Here is a 13,388-nt window from a genome sequence, read left to right on the forward strand (position 1 = left end):
TCTATGGGGATTTGTATGACATTTTCTAATCTTAAAATCTTTTAGGAGCTTCTTTTTACATTCATGCTACTTTTCATAAATTTCATTTTTAGCTTTTATTGCTTTAAGCAGAAGCTCTAAAACATTGGACATGGAAAGGAATTTCTGACTTCATAGGGAATTATTTTTCACACTTAACAATGTTTAATACTGTAGATGAAATGTCATACCTTAAAAATCCATTCTAAGTTAGTCTGCCTCTGTGACTGGTCTTTGAAATTAACAAGAATATGATAAGGAGAGCAAGCCCAAAGGGACTTTAGCCTTACAGAAACACTTTTACTATTTGCTTGATCATTTTGGTGAGTTTCTAAAACACATTGAGGATCTTCTCTATCTCTAGGTGCTCAATTAATATAAATCGGGAATATCCCTAGGAGTGTTTCTCCTATGCTTATTTATGTTTGACAAAACTAAAGCAAATAGATGTTAATATTTCTCCTTTGGGTCACCTCTTAAGAGTAGGCCTTCCTTTATATTTTCATTAGGAAAACATTAAAGGTTTTGCTGTGTTCGTATCTGCTTATGAACTACCATCTTTCAGAAGAAGAAGAAGAAAAAGAATAATGTCTAAGGATAATATGATACTCTATCTTTCTTGGACCAACACAGATAAGAAACAATACCAGTTAGTTAAATGCATATATGGCTCTTTGCCTAAATCCTAGACAAAGAAGATTTAGGAATCTTCCCAAGACAAAATTTGGAGAGAGAGAGGGCTGAGACTCACTTATTCTTATCATGAACTCTGGTATTAGACTCACTCGTACAAATTTCTTACTGGATGGGATTTTGGTATTCTCAAGTACATTTCTCTAAATATAATTACCTTATGTAATTTTATAGCAGGCCAAAAAGATTGCTTCTTCTATAAAGCAAGGCTGGGAAATGTTACTATTTGAGGGTTCAACAGAATGACCATGGGCATCTTAAAGATAAAACCAAACCAAAACAAAGTGAAAACTTCTCCTGTTGGCTTTCTTCTGGATGAAATTCTCACCATTGTTATTCTAATGTAAAATCCTCTGTAAAATTGTAAAATAGGTAGTTTCATTTTGACTCTTCCAAAGCATTCTTCTATTGCTTTCTGATTAAATCTTTCACCCATTTCCTAGGCGATCTGTATCCTCATCGAACTCTGCCCAAATTCCAGCCACAATTTTTTGAGCTACAAGTTCCAAATGTTATTTGTACTTCTTTGCTTTCTTTAGTTTTATCATCTTTTTTTCTCTGATCCTACATTAAATCAGTGTAGTTGATTTCACATTGAATTTTAGATGAAACAATTTGATAAAATTATTTTATAAGATATGATACACTGGTAGGCACATTCCTCCAAGAGGAACTAGTACTCTAAGAGAAGAGAGAGGAGGGTAGCCTAGATTGAAGTCAGTGTAATTTTCAGTGAGACATTTCTTAGGCCTGTCTATACTCCCCAAGGGGGTGGAGGCAGCTTGCACCTACCATGAGCTAAAACTTTGAAACCAGGACCATTGGAGACACACCTCTTATTTCTCAACAGATTATATTTGCTTGGGTCCATGCCCATCTTTTCTAAAAATGAAGTGACTAATGCAAGTTACTTCAAGCAGCGAGACACCTTTATTCCAGAGTCATATGTTCAAAATATAATTGTGAAAAGGATCACAAAAGCTCAAATTGCCAGCAAACTGCAAGGGTAATTGTATTGAAGAAAAGTTAATCTTTATTTAACTTTCCCAAATTATGTACTCACAGTGCTGAAAACTGTCATAACCTCCTTGTTTCAGATTAAGTGGATTATTTATTTGTGATAATGGGCACATATGCTCATTAACATGCTGTCATAAGCAGCTGTGTGAAATATACTATGTGTTCTGTGACATAAATAAGGTGTTCAACACAAGGTTGTTGTTTAAAATATAGGCCCCAGGAAGAACAAAAAAGCAATCAATGCTTTTTAATATAGTTGCCTGGTCTTGAATTCTAAACTTATTTCTGCCTTATTAATGCTACTTGTATGGAAATTGCAGGTATTACTGTAGTGAAATATCTTGACATTTAAGGACATTAGAACTTCTTTCTACTTTCTCATCCTTGGTGTATCTCTAGCTAGCTGTTCACTGTTAGCATCTCAGTAAGCTTAGAGCAGCGTTCATTTGATGGATGTCTTCAACCCATCCTAATTCTGAAAGTTCCCAAACTGGATATTGAATTCAAAGATCATCAAGTTCAACACCCTCATTTCACAGAAGGAGCTGAGCTTCTGAAGATTTAAAAGGCTTGTTTGAGTCACAGATCTTTAAATAGTAAAGCCAGGACCAAGAGCTAACTATCCAGACTTCTGATGTGGTATACTTTCCACTAGAGGAGTGGGCGGTAATAATTAGGTTGGCTACACCAAAACACTCTGAGGGGAGGAGGGCCTTATTGGACAATGAGAGGGTGAGGCTGTATCTTTTGGGATTTTTACCATTATAATTTACAGTAGACATGATGCTCACTGTTATTTTACAATTTATAATAATTTGAGCAAACTTCCAGCTGCTTTCTTTGGGTAAATGACCTATTTGGATGAAATGAGTGTATGACAATGAATGATGGGCAAATTTCAACAAAAACAGTAAAGTAACAGACTTATTTTGAATATAAGGTTTAGAAAAATTGGGTTTGTGGGATCATGGCAGATAACACCATGGAGAAACAGTGAGAAGCTGTTCAGCTTTATCTTGAAAGTGGAGTATACAAAGCTAGAAATAAGTCTGTCCATTGGTGCTAGTATGGGTCAATCCTTTATTATAAGAGTACTGATTATAAGCAATTTACATGCCTGCCTTTTAAATAATAGAAAACTGGAACATTTTCACAAAGTATGACAAAAATTGTTCCCATCACAGAAAAATTAAGGAAGCTAATGAAGTTGAGATTGTTATCCTGGAAAATTGAAGCTAAAACATAACTTAGGGGAGGGAGTATTTTTAAAGAAATTAAATGCTGCCTCAAAATAACAAGGGGCTCTTACAAAGATGTGTTCCTCTCCTCTGCACTGTTACACAGGGTGATTCAGGAGAAAAATGGGATTAGATGGAAGCAAGAAAATTCTGTTAAGACTCTAAGAATGATTCAATATTGAAAGCAAGGGATATTGTAGAATCCCTAGCCCCAGAGATCATTGAAAATGAAATTTAAAGTAATTGAACTTGAGTGATTTAGGTATACACCTGTCTGAGCAAAGGGTGAGCCCCATGACCTCCTGAGACCTCATCAAAGTCTTTGATTCAACAACCAAATATTCTGCCAAATGCTGTGCTGCCAGCCCTGAAAAGAATGTACTTAAACTAATTGTAGGTGTTTTACCTCCTCCAGATTCTTAAATGACCTTCTGTTCTTTCTGTTGATTTCTTATGTTCATAGATGTTTATGAAAAAAAATCCAACTATAATATTCACCTAGACTTCCTGGCTCGTGAGCAACATTTGGATGGAAATTGAGACACATCAGGGGTTTGTGACTTTAGGTGGTAGCTTTATTGACTTGCTTCTGCAAGTGGCATCTCTTACCTATTTAAAACCCACCTGAGCTTTGTTCTAAATAACTTGTCCCACCCAGTTTGGAGCTGGTTTTTTGTTATTGTTGTTAATGAAATACTGTCTCTGAGTGGATTTTTTTTTTTAATTTATTGGATACTAAAATCAGAATGCAGAGATAGAAATAGCCCCCTAAATCTTAGCTACCACACTACTAACCATGGCTACTTTATTTTATTTATTTATTTAAAAAATATATTTATTTATTTTTGGCTGCATTGGGTCTTTGTTGCTGTGCGTGGGCTTTCTCTAGTTGTGGCAATCGGGGGCTACTCTTTGTTGCGGTACATGGCCTTCTCATTGTGGTGGTTCTCTTCTTGCGGAGCACAGGCTCTAGGCGCACGGGCTTCAGCAGTTGTGGCATGCGGGCTCAGTAGTTGTGTCTCGTGGGCTCTAGAGTGCAGGCTCAGTAGTTGTGGTGCACAGGCTTAGTTGCTCCACGGCATGTGGGATCTTCCCGGACCAGGGCTTGAACTCATGTCCCCTGCATTGACGGGCAGATTCTTAACCACTGTGCCACCAGGGAAGTCCCACCGTGGCTACTTCGGAAAATATTAGTCTATTCTGTCTAAATTTTCAAGTGTTGATTGATATGTGATGGTGGCCATGCCTAGATTTCTATAAATTCTTAATTTTTTATATTATTACTTTTGGGACCAGTAGTTTCATTAATTGTGGTTACCTCATTTGGACACTTTTTCACTTCTTTAACACAACATCCTTGATTTTAAGTTTCATTTAGCCTTGGACATTATTCAAAGCCCCCAGGTGTTTTGAAAAAGTTTTGTGAAGAAAAGGCAAGGGATTGACTCCTGAGATCTATTTGAATAAGTAAACATATTTCCCTGTACTTTCATGTTCCAGGTTTCCAGATTAAGTCTTTCACATCACTGCGCTTCCTGTCGGAACCTTCTGATGCCGTCACGATGCGGGGAGGAAATGTCCTCCTGAACTGCTCTGCAGAGTCCGACCGAGGAGCTCCAGTTATCAAGTGGAAGAAAGATGGCATCCACCTTGCCTTGGGGATGGACGAAAGGAAGCAGCAACTTCCAAATGGCTCTCTGTTGATACAAAACATACTTCACTCCAGGCACCATAAGCCAGATGAGGGACTCTACCAATGTGAGGCATCTTTAGGAGATTCTGGGTCAATTATTAGTCGGACAGCAAAAGTTGCAGTGGCAGGTAAGTGGATTTTTGCTTCTCCTCCTCTTCCTTCTCCATCTCTTCTTCTACTCCTTTTTTTTTTCTTTTTGAGATTAAAAAAACAGACTAATTTTTGCAAAAACAATGTATATTTTTAAGAAAAAGGAAAAAATGTAAAAACATGTATGTTTATTTCCTCATAGTCTTGATTGACTTTTTGCTTAAATTAGCTTGGAAAACAATAGAAGAATCTCAACAATTAACATAACATTATGAGATTTTCCAAAACAAAATTTGGTTCAAGTTGATCCACTACTTATGTGTAAGGAAGGAGTTTTCATTAATAGAAAAATATTAGAAAAATAATTTCCTAATTAATTCCATTTTACATCACTAATGATGAAAATTTGCAGTTTGTGTGTGTGTGTGTGTGCTTGTTTATTTGTTTGGGTTTTTTATTTTTTTTTGCCTTTAGAGTAGTGGATTTTATTTTAATTATAATGGCTACAACATATAAATCTCTAAATGAAAAATAAAACTTTGAATAGTGCTTCCAAATATCTTTATGCTTGGTAATGTATTGACTCAATAACCGAATAATAAGATGAAAAGTTTTTCTTTTTATATATATTTTGAAGTGGTGCAGACCCTGAAAGAAACAGTTCTGAATGTTCTGGAATCCATGGATATTGCTCTTTTTGCCCCACTTATTTTGGTTAGAGGGTAGCTCATGATTATTTCTTTTCAGAGTTAGACCTGTAGGAAGAGGAATTAAATTTTACTGATTTCTATAATGATTCAGCTAAAAGTTGGGCTTTGACTTTGTTTTTTCGTTTTTTGTTGTTGTTTAATTTTGATATTGGACACAAAACAAGGCAAATAGATCCAACCTGAAATAAATTTAGGCCTTCAAATAGGTAAACAGGTTTAAAGGGCTCCTTTCAAATTTAATCTTCAGTTCTATTCACTTGAATGAATAGGCCATAATGTAGTCATTTGATATGGGTTTCCTTTCCCAGGGTCCATGTAGTCTGTATACAGGAAGACTGATGAGAATGCGGACTCATTTTCAGCAATGACATAGACTAGGACAATCAGGCAGGACCACCACCCACCTTGTACTCTTCTAGTGAAGATGCGATAAGGTTGAAATCTGAAAAAAGGGATTTTGTCAGATTATGATATAAAAAATTAGATCTCATAGATAAGCAATCAGTCCATAAATTCAACTTCCTGCCACTCTTTTATGGCTTCTTTTCCTCACTAAGGACTCTCTTTCATATTTCAGTTAAACCAGACTATTCTGGAGCAAAGATGTCCTGGCGATACAGTGGTCAGCCATCTTGGTTTAACCTGGACTGACCTGCTTTTAGCACTTGAAAGTACTGGTCCTGAGAACCCTTCAGACCCACGTAAAACTAGAATAGTTGGTCAGCCTACCTAGTGGAACCCTCCACCTTCTCTAGCAACGCTAGACTGAAGCATGGGTGCAGAGCGTCTCCTTCACTCAGGACACACTTGAGGTGGCATCCTGATCAGGAAAACCAAGGCTATCAGCCACCTGGGATCTCTGAGTGATGGGTGTCTGAAATCTGATTGACGAGCATGAAGTGTAGAGAGAACTGAAAGTCAATGTTAACGATGATTGATTAAAAAAGAAAAGTGGAGCAAGTGTTGAGGGTTGAGGTAAAAACTGCTTTCCTGGAATGCTCCAAATGAAGCAGAAAGGGTACAGTTTGATTTCCCGCATTTGAGAATTTCTGGACGCTCACATCCCATCCGTCAGTTGCCCACAATACAACGTAGCTCTGCCGATTTGAGTGAATCAGGCTGGTACTTTGATGCCTGTTCCAAAAGGCACACACATACGTGTGCTGTTAATGAAAATGTCCTGATTAGTTGTGGTTTCTGTTTCCTGTGACCTAGATTCACTTTTACATGCTCTGTTTCAATGGTGAGATGAAGAATAATCCCTTCCCTGTGAGATATTAAAATAAAGTGGCTTCTTCTTTTGACATTCGTATTCTGTACAAGGATAGGCTGGCAGATCCAGTCACTGAGTTACAATTTAATATTAGATTGTATCATTTCAAGGCAACGAGTCTTATTCACAGCCTTTTAAGCACTTACCTTGCTGTTTGGCAACACAGCATATGTCAGTGTTATGTCTGTTGAGGTTAAGATTGCCAAACCACTGGAATGCACAAGGGGCATATATCTTCCCTGTAATAAAGACCACGGGCCTGATTTAATCTCATTTTTAAAGCATTAGCAGTCAGTAAACCAGTCACTCCTAAAAGGTAACAGGCAGCTTTTCTTTGGATGAGAAAAAAAAAATCTGTTCTCTACCCTCAGGTGATGTGTAGAGCTCATTTAATAGAATGCTTCTCTTCCATTTTTGATTTCTCAAAGTGTCTTGATAAAAAGAAATGTGGCAAATGAAATCGGTCCTTAATCAGTCAGCTTATTTCATGCAATGATCTTGCCATACACCATTCATTCTATTTTCTAAGAACTTCTCAAGTGCTCTTTAAGCCCCGAGTACATGCTTAGCTGGAGAGGGAGAGAGAGTAGGAAAGAGAAATGAGAGGCTACCAGCCCATTCAACATCTTGTTAAAAATCTCAGTGTAACAGGCTACCGACTGTCAGTATTTCTGGGAATTGTGAGTTCTATCAATAAGGAACACCTGGGCTATTAAATGTCTATTTGAAAGCAATTTGGCCAGTACTGGCTGAAACTTGGGAATTGCATTTGTATCCAATTAGCTCTAATCTAAAATGGTGCAGTATTTCTCTGCCTTGCCTACCTCTATTTAGCATTTCTAGATGGAGAACAGCTTGAAGAGAGAAGCAGAGCCAGACTTTGTTTATATAACTTCTCCTACCACCCTCTCCACTCAGTACCTAGAAAATCATCAGACATGTTTAGTAGTTTTTCAGTAGATATTCTTTTTACCAATGAAGATGTGGGACTTTCTGCCATCTATGGAGAGTTTCTGGCCGATGTTATCTTCTTCCTTCTCCTCCTCATGCACTTCTTCATTATTGATCTTGATGTGATCAGTTAAATTTACCTATGTGTGTCCCTACTCTTGATGGGCAGAGTTGGAATAATTTGATTTATATCTCAATAGTCTACAAATTAATTAACTATTAGAAGATGGACTGTGCTGGAATATTCATGTGCTACTTGAAAAAAATAAAAGGCATGTGTCAGTTCCTTATTTCTTCTCATAACATCAAGATGAGTTTGCATCTGGCCAAGCACGTCTTCCCTCTGCCAGATGTCACCAGCTATCTGAGCCTGTATTCTCTTCCGTAAAACAGACATAATAATAATCTACCTCCTAAGGCTGTGCTGGCTTTCAAATAACATCTAGGATGTAAAGCCGTAGTGCAGAGTAGATTCTTATTCAATAGCAGCAGTAGTATAAATAGACTTAATAATGGTTATTGTGTTATTACAATTATTACTACTAGGAAATGACAACTTTCAATATTCCCATGTGGTGGTACAAAAAATTTGGGGGGGAAGGAGATAAATATAGGCTGCAAATCCTGAGCCATAAATATTATCATCCTAGATCAGATATCTGCCTTTGCAATCCATAATTACAAACTGGCAAGACTGAGTTGAGTTTTCAAATGGTTGAATCTCTGCAGTTTGTTGGCCAGCAATGCCAAAATCAGTTTAACTACAAAATTCATTTTTCAAAAGTTGATCTGTTTTGTCAGTGGAGCCAATATAATTTGTACTGGGTCTAGATCAAGCAATAACTGCTGTCATTTTGGAAAAAAGATGCTGGGCAATCTTCTCAGCCAAGCCTCCTTGATCCCCTTCCAACTGAAAAAGATTCACCTGTGCTGGGTCCACAGGAGTTAGTCGGTCTAGATTGGGAGTTTAAATAATGCTGATGTGTAAGAAAACCAGATCACTACAGAGCTCCTCCGAATAATCATGAAAGAGTCATCTTATTCATTTTCCCTGATTACACCACCACCACAGATCCACCATCCAACACACCCACCTACCCACATGACTACTTGCCCATCTACTTCTCCTGCAGGGCTCTGAGAAGCCCAGTTGGAACCTAAGTGCTTCCTCTGCTTGTATTCACACTCTTGGGGATGGAAGGCGGCCAGCCTCTCCTCCTTCATGTGAAGCAACACTGACTGCAGGATACATTATAGAGCATTTGTGTCCAGGTAGATTCTCTTTGTTGTTGTTAATTTTAAACATTTATGTCTTGAATATTAAAACCATTGACTTGCTTTATTTTATAGTCCTTTGCTCTTTGCACAGTATATTCATACACATTATCTCATAAGGCTCAAAAAAGCCCTGTGATATAGATACCCAAAATGACAGAGAACAAACTGAAAAGAGGTAGTGGCTTTCTACAGGCAGAGACTAGAACTCAGATTGTCTAACTCTGGCGCACACTTATTCCCTTATCATTTTGCTTCTCAGTCTAAGGACTAAGTTTAAGGATACTGCGAATAGTTTCCCACTCAGTCATTTATTTTTAATCACTGAAACTCTCCAAAATATAAACTGAGGGGAAAATAATAGTAGATTTCTTTTATGCATTTATTGCCTTGAAAATATCAACTTCTTATGGGTATAGGGGTTCAGAAGAGGCCTCCCCAAGATGTGCTACTTTGGTATGTGGATTATTTTGCGCTAAAAGCAATGGAGATCCTATGGGCTCGAGAGAAACTACTGTCTGTCCCTTAACAACCTAGAAGAATTTAAATTGGGGATTTTTCCCAGAAAAAGAGTTATTGCCAGAGATATATTTTATCTAAGTGGCCCCATCTGTATGGCAGGACAAATATCTAATTACTAAATGTCTGCTCTTCTTCATATTGTCCTGTGAATGACCCTCCTGTTCTGGGAAGCCCCGGCCTGTATCCCACTCCTCAGCTCAGGACAGCATATATACCTCGTTTTGGTTTTCTGTCTCTGAACCTCTCACATATGTGGGTTCTCTTACACTCTCATGTATGTGGGATTCCTGTACGTATGAAATTAAATGTGGTATTCTGTTAATCTGTCTTATGTCAATTTAATTCTTAGACCAGTCAGAGAACCTAGAAGGGTAAAGGAAAGATTTTTCCTTCCCAACATGGGGAAACACTATGATTTGGATGTTTTCTTCTAAGATAAGATTTTGCTAGCACAGCTATGCATTAAATAATGACACAAGATCAGTCTCTCCTGAAATGTGCAGAGCATGTGATTTTTAAAATAAGCTTATAAATAGTCTTTCTAGGGGCAAGATTTTGGTTATCTTTTATCTTTGTAAGTGGTTTTATAATTCAGGTCGAATTTGCATTTTTTTTTTTTTCTGTTTCTTGAAAATCAAGAAAATAAAAGGCCAACTAAATTGCATTTACTTGTGTTGTTATTTCATTCAGGAGCATATTTTTCTACTTCCTTATTACAATAGATGTTTCAAGATGCAAACTGTAGCACTCTGCTTTTAAATAACACAGGCATTATAATTAAAATTCCCCTGAGTTTAAAAAAAATAATTAGTTACTTGAGGAGTAGTTTCAATGAATTCCCTTCCAGAATGCCTCCAATTTAAATGAGTTATGAAATAATTAGTGAAAGCATATTATGATGAGAGAAGCTAGAATTGCTTCAGCAGAATGGAGCATTTTGTGGAATGATAACCTGACCTTTACATTTTTACTTAAAAGGAAACAGAAAAAGGAGCTTGTCTTAAGAGAAGGGAGAATAAACTACATTGCCTCGGGCCACTCAAATGTTATGGAAAGGAAATAGCAAGAAAAAATGCTCATATTCCTTTCCTCTACAAGAACAAATATAAGAATCTTGCCTAGAAGGTCAAGTTCATCCAGTGAAGCAGTTTGGAAAATGTATCCCAGTGCCCTTGAATGCTCTCAGAATTCTCTTTTGGGGAAGGTTCAGTTACAGAGCAAAGTTTTACATTTTATACTGAGAGGGATATTGTTTATTTTCAGACGGTGAGCAGTAAAATCCATTGTTCTGACTCCATAATTCTTAATGGTCTTAATTATCTTCATTTAGCTAAGTGTTCTTTTGTTTTGTGGTTAAAACGTGAGAAAGAAAGAAAATTTAAGGAAAGATTGTGGTGTTATAAGTAATTGTTGTATGTGTGCTAATCTTATAATTTTCTTTTAGTTTTATTGCCAAATAAAACTGGGATAATCACCAATATTGCCCGGTGCCTACTCACCCACACACTCCCACACCCTCAACTTAAATAATGGCATTTTAAAGAGTAGGTTTTTAGTTGCCTCCTTCCTAAGTCAATTAACTCTGCAGTAAAATTAAAATAGAAATATATTCCTGAATAAAATATGCAGAGTAGAAGGACATCTTCTACATTATAAAAATTACAAAAGAAAACTTGACAGGGCTTTTTATAGTAGAAACATCAACAAAATAACTTTAAAAAATCTTCCAACCTTTCACTGCCTTTTCTTTGTCATGAATTCTAATTCATGTGACAGTGGAAACAGCTAATTATTCATTCTAAAATTCAGTATCTTAAGAGCACTGTTCTTTTATTCAACTGTTAAGCTAGCTACAGTGTGATTTTTGCTGGTGCTGTAATAAAAATGAAGGGGTAATATCTAAAATCGTAATACTATTTAGTAATACTAATAGTAAAATAGTACTGTGGTAGTATTTTAACCAAAAACTCTTTTGAATTCTAGAAGACCCCCTTGGAATACAAGAGATATTTTTTTTTGTTTTCTGGGTTTTTTTTTTTTTTTTATAAATGTCAGGCTAACAAAGACTTAAATCAGAGGAAGTAAAGTAGATAGATCAGGTGGTATAACTGTAAACCTCTGATAAAATTATGATTGATAATAAATTTAATAGAGCATTTTACTTTTATGAACCTATCACTGGTACTGATTTTTTTCTATTGTGTTTTTTATGTCCATGCTAAAATTTATTATTTAAATTTAGTAAAGATCTACAACTTAAGGTATTTAAACTCGATACAAGTTTTTCTACAAAGTAAGGAGAGATTCAAACTTAGGAATGTTCTAGAAACTAAGTTAGTTAGAAGAAATCATGGAAAATCTCAGTGTATATAGTCCCTAAATTATCTTAAACTTTTCTTATCAGGATCCATATTTAGAGATGAGAGTACTGAATACCATCAGTGAAAACATCTCCCTTTAAGAAGGTATTGCTTTTTAATAGTCTACTTTTATAAGCTATATCTATATATTCTATAATAAGCAGTCTAATCCACTGGTCATTTCTCCTATAATTGTTAAATATGTCTATTATTCGGTAGAGATGAGAATTAGAATAAGTCAGTAAGTTGATTTCTAGTGACTAGGCAGCCACTGGAATATAAGAAGGAGCCACATATTCTTAGTGTAGCAAATAACTTGTTTTGGACCTTGAATTATGAGTTTAGCATGTAACAACAACAATAAAACAATGATAAATATTTTTGATAGCAAATAAATAATCACAGTAAATCCCAAAACCCAAATATATCTACTCATTTCATAATATACTGGGAATATATATATATATATATATATATATATATATATATACACACACATGCACACACACACATATATATACATATACATATGCACACACATACTAAAATAGTACAATATGATATAGTATCTTCAAAGCTGCCACTCTCAGAGCTACAGCTGAAAGTTCTTTGGAGATTTTCTATTAAAAGACAAAACCTATTGCCTTAGTCCCAGAGGTCAGAGTGTTTTAAACTGAAAGGCAGATTGGGAAAACTTCCCAAAGCATATGAGAAGCAGCCCTTTTTTTGTGAGAAGCAACACATAATTCAGACAGGTCCTTAACTGGGACTTGGCTCTACATGCCACTCAGGTACAGAGGCACCTGCTCTGACTGGGCCATATAGAGCTGTGGGGCTGTGATATTGTGATTCGTAAGGAGAAATTTATATTTGGTCTTTATCCCATTAATGGCACAGAGTTTCTAAAGCCTTCTGAATTTCCTAAGTGACTAGAGAGATAAAGGTGTCTTTTGTTATGTGAATGAGGTGACTGCTGAACCCCATCTAAGGATAGGGGCTCGTTGCCAGGGGAACTAATCCTGCCAATGACGAGAAGGCTGGAGCTTTCAGCCTTACCCCCATGCGCTCTGGTAGGGGAGAGGGTCTGGAGGTTGAATCGATCACTGATGTCCATGATTTAATCAATCCTGCCTAGGTAATGAAGCCTCCATAAAAATCCAAAAGGAGAAGGTTCCAAGAGAGTCTAGGCTGGTGAACAGGTGAAGGTGCTGGGCTAATGGTGCCTTTGGTCTCATGGGTTCCACACCCTTTCCGCATACCTTGCCATGTGCATCTCTTCCATCTGGCTGTTTCTGAGTTATGTCCTTTTATAATAAATAAGCTGGTGATCTAGTAAGTAAAATGTTTCTCTAAGTTCTATGAACCACTCTAGCAAATTAATTGAGCCCAGGGAGGAGGTCATTAGGAACCTCTGGTTTATAGCCAGTTGGTCAGAAACACAGGTAACAACCTGGGCTCGTGACTGGCATCTGAAGCGGACGGACAGGGAGACAGTCTTGTAGGACTAAACCCTTAACCTATGGAATCTGATGCTGTCTCTAGGCA

The 13,388-nt window shown here is 36.7% G+C and overlaps 1 protein-coding gene across 1 annotated transcript in view; it reads left to right on the forward strand.

Moving 5' to 3' along the window:
* DCC (DCC netrin 1 receptor) overlaps positions 1–13,388 on the forward strand; it is a 1,185,086-nt gene that overhangs the window by 392,953 nt on the left and 778,745 nt on the right. The window contains 1 exon segment of the mRNA XM_036823865.1: positions 4,470–4,790. Within this exon segment, the coding sequence (XP_036679760.1) occupies positions 4,470–4,790 (321 nt within the window).

Source organism: Balaenoptera musculus, chromosome 14, assembly GCF_009873245.2.
Source record: "Balaenoptera musculus isolate JJ_BM4_2016_0621 chromosome 14, mBalMus1.pri.v3, whole genome shotgun sequence".
Taxonomy (NCBI): Eukaryota; Metazoa; Chordata; class Mammalia; order Artiodactyla; family Balaenopteridae; genus Balaenoptera; species Balaenoptera musculus.